The sequence below is a fragment of the Lathamus discolor genome, chromosome 5 (assembly GCF_037157495.1).
Source record: "Lathamus discolor isolate bLatDis1 chromosome 5, bLatDis1.hap1, whole genome shotgun sequence".
NCBI classification, from domain to species: Eukaryota; Metazoa; Chordata; class Aves; order Psittaciformes; family Psittacidae; genus Lathamus; species Lathamus discolor.
In genome coordinates, this window is record NC_088888.1 from 54,972,191 (window position 1) to 54,997,373 (window position 25,183).

General features: G+C 41.8%; 1 protein-coding gene across 8 annotated transcripts in view; it reads right to left on the reverse strand.

The window, feature by feature from the left end:
* Positions 1-23,170, reverse strand: part of NCOA7 (nuclear receptor coactivator 7) — an 84,438-nt gene extending 61,268 nt beyond the window's left edge. For 3 of the 8 annotated variants that reach the window (XM_065680947.1, XM_065680948.1, XM_065680940.1), the window contains exons 1-2: positions 22,772-22,913; positions 3,839-3,970 (exon numbers count right to left, since the gene is read on the reverse strand). In XM_065680947.1, coding sequence (XP_065537019.1) covers positions 3,839-3,888 — 50 coding nt within the window. In that variant the 5' untranslated portion in view covers positions 3,889-3,970; positions 22,772-22,913. Of the gene's footprint in view, positions 1-3,838; positions 3,971-4,061; positions 4,083-5,172; positions 5,647-22,504; positions 22,599-22,771; positions 22,914-22,987 lie in introns of those variants that run through there. The other 5 variants (XM_065680943.1, XM_065680942.1, XM_065680941.1 and 2 more) reach the window with 5 other exon arrangements.
* Between the last annotated feature and the right edge of the window lie 2,013 nt (positions 23,171-25,183).

A 25,183-nucleotide genomic window follows, 5' to 3' on the forward strand; every position in this document is an offset into this window, starting at 1 on the left:
AGAATGGTAACAAGACCAATGCAAATCCAACAAACACAAAAGCACCCAAATCCCAGTGAGAATATTTCCCCTCGTAGAAGCACTTCATGTTTGACCTCAGAAATCTGGCTCAGTGATGATTGAGGGGAAAAAAAAAATATATATATATATAGATAAGAGACTGAGAACTAAAATAACTAAAACTCAATTCCCCTGGAATTTATTAAAAAAAATCATTCAATGTAAGTACCAGTTTTGCAGTTCATCTGTATACAGCATTCTTCAGATTAAGGTCACCACGAGCTGGAGACTTAACTATTGATAAAATTAATGTAAGAATTTTGGTTGACTTGTTGAAAAATAACAGTTTTTCAGCTAAAGCACTGCTAAGTTCTCTGCTAGGAAATTAGTAGAGAGCTACTTGACATAGATCATAGATAGATCCTATAAGCACAGGGAATGCTGAGCAACTGAGGAAGGCCAAGAGACACAGAAAACTTGAAATTGAAAGCCCCTTTTTTCATTCTTTCAGAAAGCTGTTGAAACTCTTCTCTTACAAGTCCTCATCTCCTAGAACTTCTTGTCTAAATATATCCAGTGTCAAACAATAGCACACACAAAGCAATTCCAGTTTCAAGCTCTACATTCAGTGTTCCAGACTACCAATTTATATTCAAGGCAATTCTTTCCATGTGACATATGTCACTCATTTTGGTAATTTCTTTTTAAATTAAGTTATAATCTTAATAGCTGTTCATTTCACAAGGTTTAATACCTCTGAATTTGTCCCTGCTCAATGGGCAGGGGAAAACCGAGAGGTTCTCCATTCTGTAGGGAGAGGGAAGATGAAAGAACAAGCAAAGGGAAATGTCAAACTGTACCAGGGTTCAAGGGCACATGATCATACTAAAAGGAACCAAATATCATAGTGAAGTCAGGGACCCAGTACACACAGTTGTGTCACTGTACATCTATACTATACTGTACATTTGGTTTTGAACTTGTTGGATACCAGGACAGACTTCACAGCCAGAGGAGACAGTTCTTTGCAAGAGCTGGGATAATACTGGTCTGTTTGGGAGCTAATGACACAGAAGTCAGCAGAACAGCCTAAAAACAAGGTTTGAAGAATTAGGTAAGAAAAACTTAACTACACAGAATAGTCTTTAAGTAGGAGTAGCAGTCTTAAATAAGGACTTATTGCATAAGAGAAATTTATGCTTGCATGTTACTCTTATACTTTTATTTCTTGCCTGTTAAACTCCCACAAGCTGTAACATCTTCGCTGCATAAGGAATCTAAATCAGTCTTTAAAAAGTTATGTAGAGATTTCTATTTTGTTAGAAAAGTTACTTGCTTCATTTCTTGCCAACCAAGGAAAAAATAAGCCCTTCACCACAAAACACAGCGTGTAAAGCAGCATTTGGTAGGAAGCAAAAAAAAAAAAACAGTGAGGGTTTACTTACGTACTTATGGCTTAATCTGCCACAGCGAGCGGGGAAAGCAGACCCCTCTCCCCCACCCTCCTGACATGGAGCACAGTTTTCCCTCTTGCTGGCAAAAAGTCTACCCCATTTCCCATTCTCTTCCTAGGTAAGCAATAGTCTTCTCCCATAAACATCTGATCATAGACAAAAATAACGCTCAGGCAACAGGGTAAGGGGGAGAGTACTTATCTCATAAGAAAGTTTACTATACATAAATTCAGATTTCATAAATATTATTATCTTAGGCTCAGAAAATATAGCAGCAATAAGAAGGGGAAAAAAATAGTAATGGAAGTAGAGGTGTTGGGGAACCAGCTGAGGTTGCTCCTAGCTTAGCAAGTATGAGCCCAAGCTATCAGGAAATGGAGGGTGTCTGAAATAGCACACAAAACAGTATGAAGGTGAAAACTTATTAAACTTGGGTGTTTTAATTCAAGGATAGAAGAGGTGTCTAGAGATTATAAAATACAAAACAACAAAACTGTCAGCAACAGCAAAACATGCACCTGATGAAATTATCTCTGTGTCTCAGTATCAGTCACCTAAGATGGGAACTCCAGTCTACGTCAAGGCAAAAGCTAAATTGTTAGAACTGCCTTAATACTGAAGGCAGTACATAAGCAACCTATTATTCCCAGGTATTCATATGACATTTACATGGGTCATCATGTAAAGCATTTTCACCATTCATCTGTGAGGTGCTAGGACACCTGTTTGCTAGAGGAAGCATGATGGACTTCAGCTGTTAGACTAAAATCAAGGACATGTCTATTCAGTTCTGCTTCTGCCCCTGACTGTACATGAAGCCAATGTACAGGAAGTTAAGCTGGGCTTATACCACCTTCTGACCTATTTTAGCTTCTATTAAAACATGCCTTGAGGATCTGTGAGAACATTCTTGTGGAAATCATACGGGTTTGCTTAGAGTGGGAATTTCAATCAAGGGCCTGCAACCTACCTGAAGAAAAAAGCTGCAAGCCAGCAGGGAAAGAGACTTCCCCAAAGTTACACAGTGCTAGAACTAAGAATTAATTTCAGGTCGTTCTGACCCTTGCCTGATGCCCTACACCCATACAAGACACACTGCCCCTCTGCATTTTTAAAAGGGAACAGCCATAGAGAACACAGAAAAGCTGCAAAACAAATGAAATGCACATCAGGGACTATGCTGAAAGCCTCTTGAGGCTGTTTAACAGACAGCATTTAGAAAGGACTCAAAGCAGTTTTCAAAACTGAAGCATCTTACACAGACATGTCTCTCAAAGCCTCAGTCTTCTGTAACAAGAAGTTACTTGTTCCTTAGCACAATCTCTTTAGCTACTTCTGCTTTCTTCTTCTTGATGCCTTCTCTGCTATAGGTGACATTATTTTTATTTCCTTCTCAAAACCCAAAACTGCAACATTCCTTTCTGTCATCAGCAACATACTTGCATTTCTCCAAAAAGGAAGCAAGTTACCTGGCATTAACAGATGTCCTACACCACAACACATCCTCCGGTCTTTAGCCACCACTACATACCACCTGAGCAAAAATAAAGTGCTGCAACTTTTCCCTACACTTTGGTGGTGCAACAGGTATGTTTGTAATGCACTAAGGCTAGTGTTTCAGTGCAGTTTCACTAATAGTTACTTAGTACAGAGTGGAGGGAGCATATGCTTTTCCTCCTCAATGATGCAGAATGTAACTTTGAGTCAAAAGATGCTTTTTACACTGATTTCCTCCCCCTCCTACCCTTCTGAGAGTAAGCAAGCTTCAGTTCCTCATCAGAGCTCAGAGATGATTACAGATTTGATAAATTAACAAAGACAAGTTATTAGGAAATCAACATCACTTATTTCTTAAAAATACACTAATCATGTATTCCAAATGATAAAAATGATTGACTGCAAAAACATTGCTTTTATTTATAAAGATGATAGATTTAGGGAGCTTACCCTTTTTTAACTGATCTTATCCTATGAGATGATATTATTTAGTATGCAGTTTATTTGAAATCAGACAAACTTTATGTTTAGACATTTATGTTTTAGATGTGCTTGTTTTTATAAACAATCTTCAGGAACTGGAGTAAGCTCAAATGCAGTGTTACCTGCAGTTGTGTACCCAAGAACAGTTCTGTGTTACAAGTAACAATAAAAATTTTGAGTTTATCTCCAGTACCCAAAAGGAAAAAAAAAACCAACCAAAAAAACAACAAAACCACAAAAAACCACTCCAAATAAAGTATACAGCAAGGAAAGAACTTTCTGGATACATAATGAAGCATGGGTTTCATTTTTTACATACCTGAAAAATTATAAAGCCTTTTGAAACAGGCAGAATGAGGAGTTCTGTATTTTAAACAAGACTGAAATAAACCCTGTAACCTTACCGAGCAAAATAGCCTTGTCTTCGTTCCTTCTTCTCTTCCTTGGTCTCCATTATGTACAGTCCAATGGGCAAGGTGAGCAGCCAAGCGCGATGCTCTTTTTCCCCTCAGTACCTCATATCCAGGCCGAGTCCTCTATATATAACATTCAAAAAACAGGAAGTTCATAAATCAACATGTCAACAACACCTACAAAAAACAACAGGGTTGTGGAAATGCAATTGACACAGTGACAAAGCAAAGTAAAACTTTAACCAGTCAGTGCTTGCCACGTGATATCCATTTAGTACACAAAGAGATAAACCCCAATAAATTCACTTAGGCCAGTTTCTCCAGCAGAGGAAGAGAGAGACAGCAAAGCAGGTAACCCAAAAGGTAGTAGCAAGCTGCCTGGAAACACTGCAGTATTTGGCAAGCTGTTAAATAGTTTATACCAAAACATCTTCCTGGTTTCATATGTTTTAGAAACAGGAAGATCAAGAGAAGCTTTGGAAATATCTAGTACAAACAGTATAACCAGAAAGACACATAATGTTCACTTTACAAAAATTCGGTGAAAATGTGAGGAAGAAGGAAGTTTTAAAACAATGTAGAGAAAAAAAGAGCAATTTACGTTCTTCAGACAGGCTGGATCCTTGTGAACATACAAACAAGTATACGGGGAGAAACACAACAGACCTCCTGCTCTCCATATGAACTGCAGTCACCTTGAGATACGCGCAACTAGGGAAGGTTTTCCGAGAAGGTTGTGGGGGGGGGTTTAATAAAAAATTAAAAAGGAGACTGGTACCACTGGCTTTTGACATGGAAATCACCACCTCTTTGCAGAATGCCATACTGAGGCACCTAGAAACCAAGAGCTGGGAATTTCAGAACTGCTTGGTAGTTACAGCAACTAATGACATGTCACATCAGTTGCTGTCCCAAATTCCTGTCAAGCTGCTTTATCCTTTTCCCCTTCTCCAACACGCATTCGAGCTACCCTGACAGCTTGTGCACATGCACAAAATAAGTTAACTTCTTAAGAATTCTTTATCAGTATTTCAGATTAAAGATCAAATCAAAGTCACTACTAAACATTTCAGCTTAATGGGCTGTACAACAAAGAAATAGAAGCCACATAAATTATGATTCATAGCTAAAGAAGAAAAATTCCTCTGGGACCTAATCGGTTCCCATTGTTTTCCCTCGCATTAAAACACTGTAAGCTACAAACTGGTAGATGTCAACAAAAGAGATAATGTAGCAAAACCAGACTTACCTACTTGAAAAGCCCAAGAAAACAATTGCCAAGATTCTATAAGAAATACCTGCCATAATTTTCTCTCCATACTTACGAAGCACTGATGCACAGCAATTAAAGTCCATTGCTTCAAAATGCACTTTTTATTACTCATTAATTTTTAACAGATCCAGCACATCAAAAAGAATCTAATCTCTCTGATCTTTAGGCATCAGGTAGAGTCTTACAGTAATGGTCATTTTAAATGGCAAATTTGCCGATGACTTTTTTGGTTTTATAAAGGGAACACTATTTTATCTCTTCAAGATAACACACGTGGCAGTCTTCAGCCAGACACAAAAAACTACATAACAGCAGTGTAAAAGCAACATCAAAATGAACTGTCCTGCCCAGATGGCTGGTCCGCATGAAGAGATCGCATATTTCCTGATAATTTCAGTGCATTCTTATATTCCTTGCTGGGGCATGTCCTTAGATCAAAACTAGTGGCTTTGCGAGCACTGGATTTAGAGTTACAAGAAATCTTTCAAAGCAGACAACTTCTACAGCAAAGTACAAAAGGTTCAGTGAAAGAGGAACCAGTCTTTCCCCTTTGCCTTCATGAGACTTGCTGATGTGTGCACACAGGCACAAACAGGCCAGAGCTGCACCTCACATTGACTCTAAGAACTATTAAATAACCACAGAGCATCAAGATAGTATTAAACCCATGATCACCAGAACAGCAGGACCTATGGGAACAAGAAGAGGGAAGTGTGAGAGCCCCTCTCACTTCACTGAAACACAATCAGCTAGGATGAATGGAGGGAAGTGAGATCTGTCCTCAAGGCCTCACCCCAAGCATGAATCAGCAGAATACTTCTTCCATTCATACTCTTCCTCTCCCATGATCTATCAATCCCACCCAGGGGAATAACATCCCTGCTCCAGCATGGAGGGGACAGATAAAGGGAGTACTATTAGCAGGGAGCCAGGAGGACAAAAACATGCCTGCCCGTAGCCCTGTCTTGCCCAGTGCCAGAGCAGCTGCTCCCTGCTTCTGCAAAGAGGGGCATGAAGAGAGAGGAGACAGGGCTTAACCCTAGACCTAGCCACAGATGCTGCAGGAAGTGCCAGCACCAACCAGGAGGGCACTACTCAGGTTTTCTGTTTGCTTTCATCAGCAAGAAACAAAGCTAGCAATGACAATGTGGGGTATGGAGCCTGTTCTTCCTACACCAACTAAACGCCATTCCAAGTCCTTTCACATGGTGAGAGGGAATAAATCAAGAACTCCAAAGAAAAAAAAAATATTATATTCAGAACAGATGGGCATTCAGAAAATTGGAATGTTATCCATGGATCAGGAGTAACAAAGGTATTCAGGTGGCTTGGTTTTTTTTCTTTTGCTCATAAAAAAAGCACAGGGATCTCATATCCAGTCACCGATTAATGAAAATTTTCATAATAAAAGAATTTAACATCAGGTCCCGCTCTGCTGACTTAAAACTTATTTAGCTCCCCTTCATAGAAGAAACAAAGATGGCACTCTTGGAAGCCATATTTAAGTCTGAAAATCATACTTTGAAAATACAGTACTAGGAAAAGCAAACTGACTAGGAGTACCGACTTCATAACCTCCGAGTTCACTTCTGGTTTTGGGCATTTTGCACGTACTAGTTGGCTTTGAGGAGGAAAACCAAACTAAAGCCTGAGAGCTAGGAGGATCACAGCATAACTTGCAGCAACTGCTACTGAAACCTAGTATTTCTGAAAGGTCGCTGTCAATTTTTAGTTCTTTAAGCTGTAACAAGTAACAGTACAAACCCCACATTTACTTTACAGGTTGTCACTGATGTTTTAAAGTTACATCAAAAAAAGCAAATCTACTCCACACCTTCCCCCTACCTGTCCTTTGGTATCTCCCAAGAAAGAAATCCCAGGTATTCTTTATTAACTCCTTAAAATGTTATTAAGCATACATGATTAAAATTAACGTTGGTTTCCTGGTAGCTCCTTTCTGGTGGCGACAAAGACTGAATCAGGCAGACTATTAAAAATGCACATATTTGGGGGATATTTACATGCTGAGAGACAGACATCTTACTCATATGAGTATAGTCCAAATTCAAATGATGATGTCATGGTTTAGACAAAGCTGATTTTCAGGCTTAGTTTTACCCTTTCTACCCCAAGACAGAAACAGACAGTGAAAAGTTTTAAATTATGTGTCAACAGGAGTACTAATTCTTTCATTCAGCAATTTCAAGAGGAAAGATATTCCTGATAGGCAAACCAGGCTTTTAAGGATCCTGTTAAAAATTTGCCACTCTCCAAATTTGGCCTATGTCAGCACCCAAAAATTTTACAAAGAACAAAACACATAAGAATACACTGTGCTTTTTGTTGTTAGTCCTACCGCTCCGGATTTTTTCATTTATACTAGCGTATTTTTGGATACCTGCTTTGTCTGGTTAGGTTTAGCTGCCAGGGGGTTTTGGGGATGTTACTGGGAATTTGTAATGAACAAGCGAAAAAAGGAACAGACTGAACTCCTGACTATGGCAAGTGCACTGCAAGTCCCACCACCCTCCCAACTGTACTTTTAAGGGGAACATTAAAAATCAATAAGTATGTGAACAGAACAGCTTAAGTCCTCTGAAGATTTTGATAAATCTATCGTAATTTTTTTATTCTACTTTCTCTCTTTTTCCTCCCTTCTCAGGCATGAAGAATAATATACTTTACCTGCAAGTAACAAGGCAATTTACATTTTCATGAGACAACAAAAGGACCTGCTTGCCATGCTTAGGGCTAAGCACCCAGCAAAATAAAGCATCAACTATGAATCCTCCAATTATGAGCATTACTTTCCAAAACCCTGCACATGAACAACAGCACTAGCAACACAGAAGCCAATGAAGTATCTGATTATTTTTAGAACATTCAGTGGACTCGATAGCTTGTCTCTGGCCATCTGCACCCACTGCAAGTCCTGGAAAGATATACAGAAATAAAAAAACCAAAACAACAAGATCGTGCAATTCTCTAAATGTATTTTCACAGCCCTGTAGAGTCAGTATCTCTCAACCTTTCATGAGGCAGGAAAATGCTGTAATGCCCTGCAACTGAACTGTACGAAGTATCCCCGCACACTCAAATGAGAGCAGAAGAGCAACATGTGAAAGTATCCTCTCACTAGCTTTAATCTCAGCAGCAACGAGAACAAAAGGGAAACTTTTGACTGTTTTCTGTGTAAAATTCAAACAGAAACTTTGGGGACCAGTAGCACAATCTCACCTCTGTCTGGCTTTGCAGGCATATGCATAAAAATTAAAGCTGAGAGCCACAAATGGTAATAAAAAGCCTAACTCCTCTGAGGGTCTAGGTTTAAATGGCTCTCTCAACTCCTTCAGCAAGTATGTAAAAAAGCAATGAACTGACTTTAGGCAAACCAAGTCAAGAGTAAGCATGCTGTGCCTTAGCAGGGGACCTACAAGGTAAGCAAAGGTGGCAACAATCATACTGTGAAAACAGTTAAGGAAGGCAAGAGAGGCCCAAGCACAAATCTTCCACAATTAGGAAGACAGCAGATTAAGGCAGAAGACTCCCAGTGAGACAACCAAGCGGACATGGTCATGCTAGGGATGTACCAGGGAGACCCCAGTGTGCTGGGGGAACAGCATGCTGCTCAGGCACACCACACAGCTCTCTGGTGCAGTATCACATACATTAGAATTTTTATTTTTGCCTCTCTCTTTTACCTCTGCCCTGTAGACTACAGTCAAACACTGCATGCATCTGCTCATAGTACTGCATACTTCCTTATTATCACCTCTGTAATAGGAACATTCAAATGTTGCTACGGGTCATTCTCAGACATGAAGCATTACTAATGATTCTACTTAAATCTGCAACTCCGCAACAGTGGCTTCTTATGGATAAAAAGCTTTCTGGGTACATGTGCCAGTTGTGACCCCTAAAAAGAATGCACAATGAGAGATGACAAGGATTACACCAAGTCAATAGTAGGACCAAAAAATGAAATTATGTATGTAGTACTTCACGACCAATACTAAAAATGTCTATCAAGCTCGCAGAATAAAATTGTAGAATAAATCACAGATAGACGGGAAGCATTTCCAGTGTGTTAGACCTGAAACCGAACCCTTGAGGGTTGCTGTCTGCACCTCTGGTGAGCCCAAAAGCAGTTTCCAGGGCACTGTAGAGATGCATATAGATAAAAACACAAGGTTGCAGCATAAGGTCACACACAACAGCTTTAAGCACAAGGCAAGAGGAACAGGTTAACATGTAAGAGGAGACATGTTATAACTGGCTACTGGGGCATACAAATGCATATGATTAAGCTTCACAAACCAAAATACTAATATCAACTCTAGTATTCATTTCAACAGACACACCATTTTTAAAAACAGGAAGAACAAAGCACATGAATGCCTCATGAGAAATGCTAAACTTTATGGCATTTCATTAGTGCCTCACTGACTGAGGCACTCGCTAGGCTGAGTTTTACGGACTTTATATTCTGTTAGTGTATTCCATACAGTGTAATAGTAAAGGTAAGTTTCAGAATAAACACTACAGCATCTCAAGATGAAAGGCAACAGAAATGCACATCCAGCAAAGGGGAGATTAAGCTACAATGGTTTTAGTCTTTTCTTCAGGCAGAGTGACCTAGCTAAAAGTGATACTGGAAGCTTTCAGACTGGAAGCTTTCAGGAAAGCACTAGCACAAGTCAGTAAAACACAGCATAGACTAATTACATTGTTAGATTAATTAGAATGGACAAAAAAATCTGTTTATTCTAAAGCTATCTTAAGTATGGAATTATTTTTATACAATCACATAGTTACATTACAATGAGCATATAAAGTGTAATGTTAATTCTAAAACTCTAAGAAGCTCTATAAAGAAGTTCCAGTCCATTATACATGACTAAAGGGTGCTAAACTAACCTAAGAGAGCTTCTCCACCTTGGTGAAGCTGAGGCTGACAACTCAAGCCTTGCTTAGGTAAATGACCCTTATTTATGCACACAACTCCACCGACCTTTAAAGTATTAAGCCTGGTGTGTTTCCTGTAACAAGGACACACTCTTAAAATCACCAATTAATTAAATGCAAGAATTAAGAGACTGAAAATAAATTTGTTATTTGTTCAGATTAAGCACAGAACAGCATCACAATTTCTCTATCTCCAAATGGAAAGGAGAGATTTGATGTGGCTACTGCACCCTGTGGACTCTCAAGGACAGTGAATATAAGATCTAGAGGTTAAGATACGCAAAGGAAGCAAACACCCCTGCTCTTGAGGAACTGAGTGCAATCTTTAGGAGGTTATCATCCCCACTGCAGAGGTGAAGTAAGCTAACGGTCCAAGTATGTTCATCCCCCACTAATGCAGTAAGAACAGGCCAAGCTTAGATCACCTTCCACTCACCGACTGCATCTGCAACAGCCTGTTAACAAGAACAAAGTTTAAATAAAATAAATGGGTATCAATGTAACAGAAACATTCCTGATTCAGAAACAGAATAACAATAACAAAACTTGATTCAACTCCAATGGACTCCCCAAATTATTTCTACCTTTCTTTGGAGACTTTTACCCACTAACACAAGCTGCCATGTTTCACACAGTGTAAGTGGAAGCAACAGGGTTATGAGAAATCCCACATCACCAGTGAGGGCTGTCAAGAGAGAGGAAAAAACATTCAGATTTAAACTTCCCTCACTGGCAGCTAAACATCACCAGATGCATTTTCTGTAAGGAACAACGTATTTTACTGTGTAACTCAGCTGCAGCTGCTAGACAGACACTAGTTTCAGAACACAGTGTGCGTATTAACAGGTGGAGAGCTATGCCACACCAAATGTAGAAGTGCAGTGCTGTTTGAAATCAGGCCACTTGGGAAGATTTTAATTTTTAAGTCAATGAGAACATTGCTGCAGAAGCTTTAAAGTGATTAATACCTTCATTTTCTTGTATCCCTGTTTCAATCCACCCCAGTTCAATTAAGCATCAAGCCCAAGACTTCTGAACCCCACAGACTTTCAATGCTTGCATTGTGCATAACATGAAGAGTTTGAATACAAAACCCTACATCTTCATGGACTCTTGACAGGAAACACTGGCCTTTGCCTACCAAATACTGTAACAGTAGGTACAAGGCAGCAGAAAAACTCCAGCATTTAGATAAAAAGAATTATTTTGTAGCCACTGAAATATGAAAACCTCATACGTGTAAATAAAAGGAACACCTAAGAATTTGCAGGGTGCTGGTTCCAGTTCATTGGTACTTTCGTGAGACCCCACTTGAAGTACCGTGCGCAGTTCTGGTGTCCTCAATATAAAAAGGACATGGAACTGTTGAAATAAGTCCAGAGGAGGGCCACGAGGATGATCAGGGGGCTGGAGCACCTCCCGTATGAAGACAGGCTGAGGAAGATGGGGCTGTTCAGCCTGGAGAAGAGAAGGCTGCATGGAGACCTCATAGCAGCCTTCCAGTATCTGAAGGGGGCCTATAGGGATGCTGGGGAGAAACTCTTCATTAGGGACTGTAGTGATAGCACAAGCAGTAGCAGGTTTAAACTTAAATAGGGGAAGTTCAGGTTAGATACAAGGAAGAAGTTCTTTATTGTGAGGGTGGTGAGGCACTGGAACAGATCGCACAAAAAAGTGGTAAATGCTCCATTCTTGGCAGTGTTCAAGGTCAGGCTGGACAGAGCCTTGGGCAACATAGTCTAGTGTGCGGCATCCCTGCCCATGGCAGGGTGGTTGGAACTTTATGATCTCAAGGTCCTTTCCAACTCTTAACTATTTTATGATTATATGATTCCAGTAAATTTTAGCTACTTTTATTTAAAAAGCTAAGCCTCTCCAATATTCCCCATGAACCACATTGCTTTCATCTTACAGGTGAGAGACTCAGATCCAGAAGGAACTTGTGGTCATTTTGCAAAGTTATCACAATACCACAGATCTTGAAGCTTCAAGGTAAATGGCTTACCCTTTGTGCCTTTCTTTCCTGGGACACCTGGTGAATAAAATCAAGTCTGTGCTTACACCACATACTAAAGCATTTCGATCACAGTTTACGCTGCATTTCTGAGTCAGATCCTAAATTAATGTACAGCGCCACAGTTCCACCACCACAGAACAAGATGAGGATGCAGTTTACTATACCCAGAAAGGGTAAGATAGATGTCACTGTTCTCTTACCTCTCACTGGAGCACGCAGGCACACACACAAAGGACTTTTGTACAGGTGCTTAACAGTGTTCAACTAAAACATCAAGTACTTGCCATTTTTCTAAAAAACTGATGAACTTTCAACACATGAACTAGCATTTAGACAATCCCCTTTGCACTACCTTGATGATCTGGCAGGTAGCACCAGCATGTCTCTTGCTCATTAACAACTGCCAGTTTCATGATCTGTTTAGAAACATTTCAAAGAAAGCCTGCACATCTGGTTTGACAAGGTCAAAACATATGCATACAGATAAACACATCCCCCCCAGAGCCAATGAGATACAGGCTCTCTCCCAGGTTTCTGAAGGACATGACCAAGACCTCCCTAGCTTCCCCTCTCTGAACCAATCAAAGGGACAGAAGCATTGAATTAAAAGTCACTCCATCTTCACCACTCCTACACAGCAATGGATTATAAGAGCAAGTCAGGTAACAAAATTAGCTTACTGCCTCATGCCACCTCCATGCCAGGTGAGCAACCAGAAGAACTGTCTTATGTTCCATACGCATCATGATGTTAAGAGCCATTGGATCCAGTGTCACATATTCCAGGCTTGGCTATACATCAGAGTGACTTCTATGAATTAGCTTACACAGGCTCAAGCAGGATCTGCACTGATGAAACAGCAGCACCACTGCAGACAGATGCACAGCTATGTCCTTTGGCCAGCCAAAGCTCAAAGCCAAAGAATCTGGGCTTTTGCTCACTAATCTCTGACTGTTAAAATAGGTCCATGCAACAAGAAGCTGCCAGTTGTAAGCTGCCTTTTGCCTTTCTCCCTTTCACATGCTTCAGCAGTTTGCTACCACTCCTGAAACCAAAATTATGATACAAATTACCTGCACGAGAGTCAGCAGAAACTGTTCTGTATCTGTGGTTCAGTTTATATGCTGCCATGCCAGCTTAAATCCACTTCCAGCAGACTTTACTGCACACAGCTGAACTTCAAGAACACCTTACTCCACCCCCGAAGGCAGACCTGCAGCAGAAGGCTTGGGCAGACAACCACTGATTCAACTCCTTGAGCAGTGACTTTGTTCAGTGGGCCTCAACAACCACACACTTTGAAACATGAGTGCTGCTGAGACCTACAGCCAGTGTTCATGAGATGAGAAACACCACAAAACACAAATGCATCTTCTCAGCTTCCCAGCAAACTTGCTTTCTCACTTCTCAGCTCTTTTCTCACCAACCCAATAAAGGCATCAATACGAATGGTAAATAGAGGTAGAGCAGAAAGAGTTAAGATATTTGAAGTCACTTAAATCACAAAGACACAGCTTGATGTTCGGCACAAATACCTGTACCATAAATCACAGGTACCATAAATCACCTTCTACTTACAATTAGTTTACGTCCCAGAATGCTTCATCATAAAGTTAGGTTTATATTTGTAAATATTCCCACTGCACTTAGTGAGACTTGGTTAACATGTTCTCAAAGCTTTACAGACTAAGGCCAAGCAGCAAGAAAGTGGTAACATACAAATAATCCCATAAATCTAATAGGAAGTTCTAGAACTGGTCACTGGTTTTTAGGTCAAGGACACTTCCAATAATATTCATAACCATGCTGTGAAAATTACTGGAAATTTTTCTTTAGCATACACCCTTTGTTTTCAGGTTTTTTTCAAGAAGCCCCTCAAATTAACAGCCCACTGGCACTACCCTGTGAAACATTAACATTTAAATACTTCCTCACTTCACAAAGCAACTCAAGAGCTTCTTGAAGGTAAAACTGTAATTTTTGAGTTTCAGCTCAACATCTCCTTTTCAATCGACCCTGACTCATGCAAATTCCAGGCCATTTTCTCTGCCACCTACTTCCCAACTGAGAAGCAAAGCAGCCAAGGACTGGGGGTAGAAAGGAGTCTCACAGTAATGCAATGCAAATGTTTTCCTAGCCGTAATACTGTTAACAGATCCAAAATGCCAGGTTACCATAGCAACCGCCATTGTGTCACACTGCATACACTGTACATTAGGTAACATACTGAACAGTGTAATTGTAACAGAAAATACTGTAAGTTTGTAAGGTACAAAAATCAATGCTGGAAACCTCCACCATTTGTTTTTCAATTCCTTAACCTGAAACATTTATTGCATTACAGTCTGTTAAGTGTCACCTCGTATTATACCAGCACAGACAAGCTTCACAGGTGCTCAGATGCTGGCAGCATTTGTGGCATTAAAACTACAACGACTGAAAGTTAAGTTGTACCCTCTACCCACTAAAACAGGCTTCAGACTATGCAAGAGAAGCGATGTTTCCAATTATTTCCTTCTTGCAAAATTCCTGTAGGTATTGTGCAACTGAGAATGATTTAGTTCACTAAAACATCACCAAAATCTTTATTATCTTACTATTTTCTCTTCCTCCATCTCCAGATTGCTGTACAACACTACATGAAGTTTGTGCCCTTGTACTGAGTTATCTTGCACTATATACAAATCAAAACCTCCCCTCTCAAACAGAATTCCCTTTGCTATATACCATATCACAGGCACATTTACCTACCTAACTAGTCTCTCTGAATAGCTGCTTGCTTCTTTCCGGAAACAAAAAAATAAGTTCTCTAATTTTCTCTGTTCTAACCATTTGTGCACAAGCTAAGTGTCTGCTCCAAGTTATTCAGGTAAATAAAGTCAGCAATCTATTTCTGTGTATGCAGAAAAGACAGAATGATGGAATGATTCATACAAAACAGCTATAGGCTCTCCTTTTTACATTTTTTAACATTATTACTGAACCGAAGTGCTCTTGTTGAACAAAATAGGCAGATCTTGAAGCTGAAATTCAGATGTCTTACACTTGACAGTACTGACACAGTAACTCAGCATTTCTGAAAGTAGAGTCCTCTTTTTTCACGGGGAGGGAGGGAGCAACCCCAAGAAACAAGCAAAAAAACCAACAAAAATCCACTCACAAAATTTGACCTAATTTTACAAATAGCTTACATTCCTCTAGTGCTGCATTCTCATGGAAGCCATCTCAGCCACATCGCCAGGTACTGCAACATCACTGAGCTCTCTACTCATGTACCAAGTACACGCAAAGGGATGATGTACTTACACTTGTTATGCTTGTAACACCTAAGCACACACTGGCAGAACTGCGGTCCAAAGATGAAAGCTGCTAACTTTCCATTCACCCCAAGTTAACGCCTGTCATCACTGGTCATGGCAAGTGTTTCAGATCGCCCAACATGTTTCAAACAAAACCATGTCTTCACTTGTTTACAGCTACATCACAGTAATTGCTTTGCCCTTCCTCAAGATGAAACCAGCCAAGTTTTGGATTTTTTTCTAGTCCATGTGAAAGTCTCCTTTTTTTTTTTTTTTTTGAGGGGCTATAGTGCTTCTACTTTTGGTGCTAAAATTTGGCAGAAAGCAATTCCGACCTTTTTACGGTTGCTCTGAAAATCTGTCCAAACTGAGTAGAGACCTACACCTTTAAGAAAACAGGAAAAGCAGCTTACACCTACCCTATCTGGGTGCATTAGTGATTTGTAGTGTAAAAGGACTGATGCATTACGTGTGGAAAGCATATTACAAGACGTAGGTTAAAATGCACACTTTCAATCTCAAAGACATGGCTGGGCTAACCTAATTTGATGGGTAATACCTGGCACTAGCTTCCACAGGTCAAAGCTGCCTTTCTGAGCTATCTGCTTGATGACCTTGGTAGAGGAAAAAATAAAAAAGGGAAGAGAAGCAGGAAGCAAGATATGTTCCAAGGCCAGATAAAGTAAATACCAGTTTATAACAGAGTACGCTGTCATCCTAGAGCCTTTCAGTGAGAAAATAATCATCCACAGCTTTTTCATCACAGAATTCACAACAAATAGTATGCAGTATGAAGAAGAAATCAAAACTTAAAACAGTTACAAAACACAGTACAAGGTAAAACTTTTATTTTAAAGACAATATAGTGCTGACAGGAAAGCAGTTAAGAGTTGAAAACTGTACTCGGTACTCAAGTCCTGATTGCAGTGATGTCCACGGAAGTTTGATTGTTTATGAAGTTGCTAGATACTAAAAGAACAAAACAAACAACCAAACAAAAATACAGCCAAAAGAAAGGCTTTTAAAAACCTGTTATCAGTTACTGAGAGATAACAATAATTTTGCCCAAGAAATACATTTTAACTTGAAGCCCCTACATCCAAAATCCTACACTGGCCCACGTGGCAAAATGAACACATTACAGTTACCAAGTACAAAGAAAGGCACATTTCTTTAAAAGCACCTAAAATCAGGTTTGGAGTAGCCCCTTCAGTTCTTCTTTTGCAAACCTCCTCAGCTTTCTGCTGGCATCTGCACAGCCTGCCCATGGCATTCTTCATTCAGTCATGGCCCGCTCCTAGCGGGGGGGAGCCCCATTCCACAAGGAGCAGCGTGCCCATGCTCTACCAGGCCCGAGTCTGCGTTTCCTTCCCAGAAGGAAAATAAGGAAGGTAATGCACCTTCCTTGCTTTTCTCACAAGCTTAATCTGAAGCACGCTCATTTGATCAGAAGGGTTGGGAACCACTCTTCTGGGTGCAGTGTTTTTTTCCACAGCTTGCCATACGTAGAGTCCAGGAGAACGCACCAACACACAACACTGCATAAGGTCTGGCGGTTTCCTGGAGTCCATGTTACTTGCTCCTCCCACCCTTCCTGTAGAAGATTCTGGACTCCTCATACTTGCTGTACCATTTTGGTCTCTAGTCCCGTAAAACCAGCCTGTTACCTGCCAGGCTCAGCCTGGGACTGGGAACTACCAGAGCAGGGCTCAGAAAAGGACACAACTAGTTGACAAAACACTGAAATTTACTACTCACACAATAGGACCAAGTGTACAGTGTCAACAGTGGAGGAGAAAAGAAAAACTAATCTCCAGCTCCTTAATCTCTTTTCATGACAACCAACATGTTACCTGTACTAACAGAACTTATGCATTACAAAGGGAAATCCAATTTTCAAAACAAATAACCCACCTAAAAATGTATCCACTGAGCAATCAGTTAGGAGCAGGGCTCAATTTTAAGAAATCCAGAATTCCCGTATATAAGAAAACCAGTGTGCAGCAGTGAGTAACCACATGGCACTAGCCCAGCACAGGAGATTTTACCTGCTATCCTGCAACAATGACTGTAGCAGGACACAGATGTAGTTGTCATGGCAAGCGTGTGCTTAGCCTCTGTCCAGTGATGTGCTGTTGCCAGCCATCTCCCACCACCTACTCACCACTAGCAAGGCATACCTACCCAACACAGCTGAGAAAAGAAACCAAACACAAAGTACAAAACAACCCCAAACCATGAAACAAATTAGTTGAAAATCAAATTAAGTTTCTTCAGCTGATACTTTAGCATGAGGACTGGAGAACAACTCACCACACTGGCTGAAAGCCACCCCTGTCATTCCTTTGTAGTTCTCATTTCATCTCCTAACTGCTCTGATGACTACTTGGACTGCTTGCTACTTGACCCCACATATCTGGGTGGCAAGAGGACTACCATGCTCATCAGCTGTTGAATAGCTGTTAATCATTTCAGCCCCATGTGCACAAGCAACTGGCTTACAGCAGGCAAAGTCAATCTTTCACCACATACCTGGACACGTCTCAGCATACTGTGCCCTAAGAAAGCAAGAATCAAAGTTTTATCTCCTTCGTTCTCCATTCATTGTCACCAGGATGTCACCACTTGTACCACTTATCTACTGTACAACACCCGTATTTCAGAAGCTTCTGGGACAGGTATAACTAACTGGATTTTATGCCATGGGCTATCACACCTCTGACCTTTAGCCATCAGTCTTCAGTAACTTCACTGCAAAACGTCTGATAGACAGCCAGGATGGGAAAAAAAAAAAAGAAAAAAAAAAGGAGTACAGAAGTCAAGTGCTGCTTATATATTACAAGCAAAAATTTTGGGTTTAATACTTATTCTAAATATCATATAAATAATCTTAATGTGCAAAATTATTATACTCTAATGCTTCTCTGAATTCTTTGAACCTCTGTGAGAAAGTATGAAGGAAAAAACTCAAACCATTCTCTGGCTGACATAGCTTTGCTGAGCTTGTTACAGCTAACAGAACCTGCATACAGTCTTATATCCAGCTTTATCAGAAATGCCCTGGTCTTTTGCATCATTACAGCTACTTACAAAACATGTTAGAAATACTATTTCTTAAGCTGACAATAAAATAAAGCCCTTGCCACTAGAATGGGGCACTACCTAATCACAGGACAGTTAACTACAGCAAGACTAGTACTACCTACTACTGTGTTATTTTGCACAGTGACTACGGACACAGTATGCAAGCACTGCTGAGCCACTGGTGATACCGAGTTGTTCCTTGTAGCATCCACTCGAATCAGCAATCTAAGCAGATCCCAATTAGTTTCTGCAATCACAGCATCACCTGACCCAGCAGGAAGTCATCAACACCTCTTCCTCTTACACTAAAAGGTGGCAGTGACGTTTCATAAACATTCATACTTCTTTTCTATGTGCTCCATTAGCTTAGAGTATTTAAAAAGAAAAAAGACAGAAAGTAAGACAGATGGCATGTGGGACAGAAAGCAGAAAAACATAGACAGGAGTAGCAGCAGATAAGAGAGATCACTGTTAGAAAAGGTTACATTTACTTGAAAAATGAGTCAGGGAATAAATTACCTTTTCTTCAGATAAGGCTGAGTTCAAGAAAGCAGTAGCTCTCACCATGACTTGTGTAAAACAAAAGCTGTGATTTCCTCTAACTGGTGCAATGGGACAGCTCTTTGTCTGCCCCGGGAATCTTAGATATCAGAGCTATTTTCTCAAAACCTACAGAAGCACTATGAGAATATCCCAAAATCAGTCACTAATGGGTCAGACTACTGTAAGAAAATTTCCTTTCTAGAAATTTGTATCTATTAATAAAAGGCTTTTAAATGCTGCTAACTGAACACAGAACGAAACAAAGAATCCTAATTTGACACTGTAACAAAAAAGGAAATGCAAATCTTGCCTGTATAAGCAGGTATAACTTCCCTGCTCAGCTTGGATGTTTTCTGTTTCTGTAATCCGGGTTGATTATTACCATTACTTAAATATGAAGGGTAGTCATAGAACCTGCATTTCAAAAAAGATGTTGGAAAAAAACCCCAAACCTGTAACCACATGCAGAGTAACCACAACAAAGGCAACAAAGGAAAAAAGTGACACTTCAGTGGGATCTACAGGTACCATATCAAAGAGGAGGCCTGCTGCTTAATTATAACAAATGAGTTCTACAGGGGACCAAGTAAGCAGGGAAGAGCTTCATCTAGCTGACAAGGCCACATCACACATGGCATTTGAGCCATGCAACTAAAAGCACAGCTCACATCTTGAAAACAAGATAAACAACAATGAGAAAGGCTTGTTAAGATTACGATGAGTGCTCTATCCATTGAGACCTTCACATCTAAGTCAGAAGTCTCCCTAAAGAATAAACTGTGATTCCATGACAAGTCATTAAGTCTCAAGTAAGTACAGTAAGTCATTAAGACGTGAGAGGGTACCAAGCTGAAATACTGGTACTATTTCTCCACGACTGGTCAGTCTGGGAGCAGCACAGGTGCACCTGGAGGAACTCACCCTTCTGCATTGCTACCCACTGGGAAACACCAGCAGACCCCACAAAGCCTGCCTGCACCCTGTCCTTGTAGGCAAGCAGAGAAGAGACTGCAGATACATAACCACAGCCCCCTGCCCTGCTGCAACATGCTGCCTACCCCAAAACTGAACAAACTGCTCATACCAAACACCTTCCAGCAGCAGTAGAACCACTCGCACCCACCTGACATTTTGATCAAGAACAAAGGACAGCTTTCCACCTACAATCAAAAGGGTTTGCAAAGAAAAGGGAGAAGAAAAATACTCCTGTATATGTGTTTAATGTAGTGGGGAATATAATGTTTAATGTGGTGGGAATATAATCCCTCTATCTTGCTGTGAATTTTGTCACTACCTCCCTGTTTCACGAGTCCAGCACACCAGCAAGGGACAAATAACATGGTAATAAGAAAACCAGACGCATTTAAAATAAATAAATCTGAAAACTTATCTCTCCTACCCTGCTTTTCTTCCCAGTCAAAGTGAGTGCTCTTAATGCTGACTTCCCTCCTCAACTGCAGCATTATGTTTCCTCTTTTTGGGAAAGCAATCTTAACCCCCGGGACAAACAGCAGCAGCGTGACTTGCTCATTTTCCTCCACAAGGGCACAAATCCCAAGGCCCAGCTCCTTCACAGCAGGGAGTGAGAAACCACCAACTCCATGGCAGGTGGCCATCCTCACTGTCAGTATCTACACTACCGAGCAGACACCTCACTAAAACAAGAGCTGCCCCCATAAAGCTTTAGACCTTTTTTGGTTTATTGATCACTTACTAAGGAGGAAGAGATATGTCAATCTGCTGGTTCTCAGGTGATAACACTAGATTCACCCCACCAGCAGAGCTGAAGACCACAACTTCCTGCTGCTGTATAGGGCACCTGCTGAGATACAGAGGGCACAAGCCAAGCACCAGACAGGAATTTTTCTCAACACTGGTTATGTTACAGCTTTTTTTCAATGCCTACTGGAAAGTAAAGAGAAATTAAGTCCCTTTGTCCCTCATTTCCATCATAATTATAATTTGTGAACATCGCCAGCTGCCTGGAGCAGCAGCTTCTTGTGCGAGCTTCTGCAGCATGATCTGACACAAACTTTCCACCTCTGAAACATGCACCCAGCTGTGGGACTGCTGGGAGCCACTGTGGCTGCAGTACCCACCATAGGACTCTCACAGTTTCATTAACAACCTTCCTGAAGAAATGTTTTCTCCAACCCAAATCACATTCCAATGAATTCACCTCTATTTGAGTAAAGGGACTTATTCCCTAACCCTGCAAGAGATTTGCAAGTTGCCCACTTCAATCAGGACCATAAGCTAGTCATGTATTTACTAAAGCCAACCCCCAGCTGATTTTAATCTTTTCTTCCAGAACCATGGATACACAAAGCAACAAAGCCATATTCTTACACAACCAGACAAGGACTGTTCCAATCAATTCTAAGTCACTTCAACTCTAAAGGGAATCGCTTATCATTTTGCCATGTGACCAAAGGGAGTGTGGCCACCTATGTGGTGAGAAAAGGACACTGGGCAAATGTGAGGATCAAGATGCAGAGAGTGGGCCTCACAACCGATTTTGTCTGAATCAGGTTTTCTAGAAGCACTTCTTTCTTCAAAGCATAACACACAGCAAGAAAAAAAAAAAGGTACTGAATTTTACTGAAGCACAGAATTCCCTTCGAGACCCAAGATCTTGATCCGTTATGGAAAAAAAGAAAGGAAAAAACCACGGAAAGCCATCAGACAGGATTTTGTCTACATGCAGTCCCATCAGTTTCAACATAACTCTTTTCAGAGCCAACATTACTTGCCTATTTAGAGCCTTAGGATATTTCATGTATGTTTATGAACATTTTCAGGTAAAAGCATAAAATAGAAAGCAGCACAGAATGCACCAGGACTTATACATTTTTAACAATGAATTACATATAAAGACCTATAATCCTGATAAAGTAATTTTCATTCAGAAAGTACACATGCATACTTCTCTTACCATTTTCTATCGCCTACTCCATTAATTTTCTGAAGTCTGCACGTGCATACATACATATCCAGAAGAACACTATGAAAAAAATGTGACTTCCGTGCTATATAAACACTTGCTGATACAATATGCTGGGAGAGTTCATCAATACGCATTTTAAGTATCATCCAAACACAGGCCCTTATTCTGGCTCACAGCATTTGAGGCAAACCATAACCGACTAATGGGCACCTACCCATCTTAAAAGTCCACCACTATGCATTAATACAAGAAACGTACGACTACTTAATGGGAGAACAATAATTGTGGCACGTAAAGTAAACACATGGTAAAAGCCTGTTACTGAGTCCAAGTGTTCATCACCTTATTTCATCACCTAGAGGACAAGCAGTTACTGCATCCTTTAGCACCATAACATCGCACACATACCACCAACACGCAGGTAAGCCACTCCAGCCAAAAAACAACTCCGAAGCAGGGTATGATGAGGTACACGAAGTCAGTTGCACAGATTAAAAAGACAAAAACCAACAATCAGTTACCAACACACCTTTGGCACCCGGCAGCACTTCTTAATCATGACAACCTGAGACTATAAATTAATATATAGCCAGCCTGGAACATTCCAGTGAATCATCCAAGATCTGGGGAGGGAGGAAATAAATGAGGTTTGGAACCGCGCAAGCCAACAAAGCAACCCCCTCGGCTGTACCAGCTGGTTAAAGGCAGCAGCAGAGGCGAAACCCGGAGCTGCACCATAGCCACCACGACCGGGCCGGTCACCGCAACCCCCCCCCCGGTCACGGCCGCCCCTCACCTCCCGCGACGCCCCGCCGGGCGGGCTCGGTAAACAACCGGGCAGGCAAGCTGCCCCTCCCGCACCGCGGTACCGACGGCGCTGGCCTCAGCCCGCAGCCCCCCGGCAGCGTCCGAGCAGCCCCGCCCGCCTCTTGCCTGCCTGCATACTCGCCCCCGCCCCGCCCACCGGCACGGCGTAAACAGGAAAAGGACGGGGCCTGCCCGCGGCGCGCACCTGCAGGGCGGGGGGCGAGCGGCATGGCGGCCCCGCGGCGCACGGGCCCCCCTGCCGGGCGGCGGCGGAAGATCGCTGCGGGAGCGGCGGCCGCTGCTGCCCTCCCCGCTCGGCCGCAGCAGCGCCAGCTCCAGCCCCGCCGCTGCGCTGCGCTCCGGTCCGATCCGCTCCGCCCTGCCCTGCCGATCCCGCCTACCGCGGGGGCCGGGGCTCGGCGGGCTCTGGATGGGCTTGTCGCTGCGGGAGCGCCCGGCAGCGGAGCGCCGGGCTGGAGGACGTGAGCGCGCTTCCCCCCGAGCCGCCCCACGGGCCCCAGTCCCGCCCCCCCCCTGGCGAGCCCCGTCTTGGGGCAAGGGGTCTGTGTTTGGGGCAGAGTAATCCGAGCGTGGCGTAGTGCTGCACACAGGCCAAGCGCCGGGCTGTGCCTCTGGAGGGGAGTTTTCTCAAGGGCAGTACTAAAACAAACCAAGCGATCCGGGGAATTGAGGTTAACCAAAGCCTTTAGATCCATGGGAAACTGAAAAGCCTGCAAACTTTTATCTGCTGTTCCCACGCTGTCAGCATGCAGGCTTCACCCAACCCCAAAAACAGAACCTGACACAGTTACAAAAACTCCGTTCCCTTATCCGAGCCAACTCCAGGTAGCCCTTCTGCGTGTTGGCAGCTAGCCTAAACAACGTCTAAATTCCTATTTCCTCCTTTGGCCAGTAACCAGCTCTGAAAGACTGGGAAGCTTAAGGAAAGGCTTACAAATGTTTTGTAGCATCAGTAAATCTCAAATTCTGCAAGAGAAAACCATGAAGATAGGCAGAAACTTGCATAAATAAAAAGTAAAACAAATTGTATGCATATGCATACAGAGGCTAGGACAGTGTGCCAGTGTCTCGAGGCAAGAATATTTTAGTAGTTATAAATCCAACAATTTTTAAGTAAGACAGATATTTGTCAGAGGCTTATTTTTCAGTCTAACAGCTGCTTAAAGGTCTGTTTCAAAACCATACGTGTTGTTTTCAAGGCCAAATACAACTCCAGTATGGACACACAGCCACCTCCTACCAACACTACCATCACCCTACTCATAGCATGTGCTTTCTACCACTCAGTGTCAGTACTGGGACAGTAACTGTCTCAATTCCTCCACTAAATTTGCTGCTGTACTTCCAGCTAAAATTGAAGTTTACATCTATTCTTTTTTATCACCAAAACAGTTTATTTTGCAAGACATAGATTCCTTTAAAACAGAGTCTTCCTGCTTAGAGGTTGTGTTTTGATTGCATACTGCAGTTACAATATCTTAAATCTATATTACTACCCAGGCAAAAGTTAGGCAAATCCAAAGTTACATTGGTTAAAATCTCCAACCTCACTGGCACAAGGATTCTCTAGTACAGCACAGAAGAATGGGGCCCTGCTCTCAGTTACTCCTCCAGCACCACTTAGATTACAGAATTGGGGAAAAAAAGGCAGAAAACTGCAGACCAAAACCGATACCATTTACCAAACTTCTCTGGCCAAGTTGCAGAAGGTATGCAGCCCTATCCATCAAAGTGGTGGAAACCCTACTTACCTCTTAGCTGAACTGGCACAACAATGACAGTGACCAAGACCTTATTTTAGCTCCAGGAAAAGTTGTCTCTGTTCTTATGTACCAGTTCACTGCCCATCATCATTCTAAGCACGGTCAGCCCTGCTGTACTGTGTAGAAAGCTCTATGAGGACAGTGCATAGGTTCCATATAGCAGGCTGTCGTGGTTTAAACCCAGGCACACAGCTCGTTCTTCCACTCCCCCCCTCTTCCTCCCCCCGGCTCCCAGAGGGATGAGGAGGAAAATCGAAAGAATGTAACTCCCATGGGTTGAGATAAGAACAGCCCAGTAACTAAGGTATAACACAAATCAGTACTGCTACCGCCAATAATAATAATGATAAGGGAAATAACAAGGGAAGAGAATACAACTGCTCACAACCTGCCTACCGATACCCAGCCCGACCCGAGCACTGAACCAGCCCTTCCAGGTATCTGCCCCCAGTTTATATAGTGGGCATGACGTGCTGTGGTATGGAATACCCCTTTGGCTAGTTTGGGTCAGGTGTCCTGTCTCTGCTTCCTTCCAGCTTCCCCTCCTCCCTGGCAGAGCATGAGACTCAGAAATTCCTTGGTCAGACTAAACATTACTGAGCAGTAACTAAAAGCAT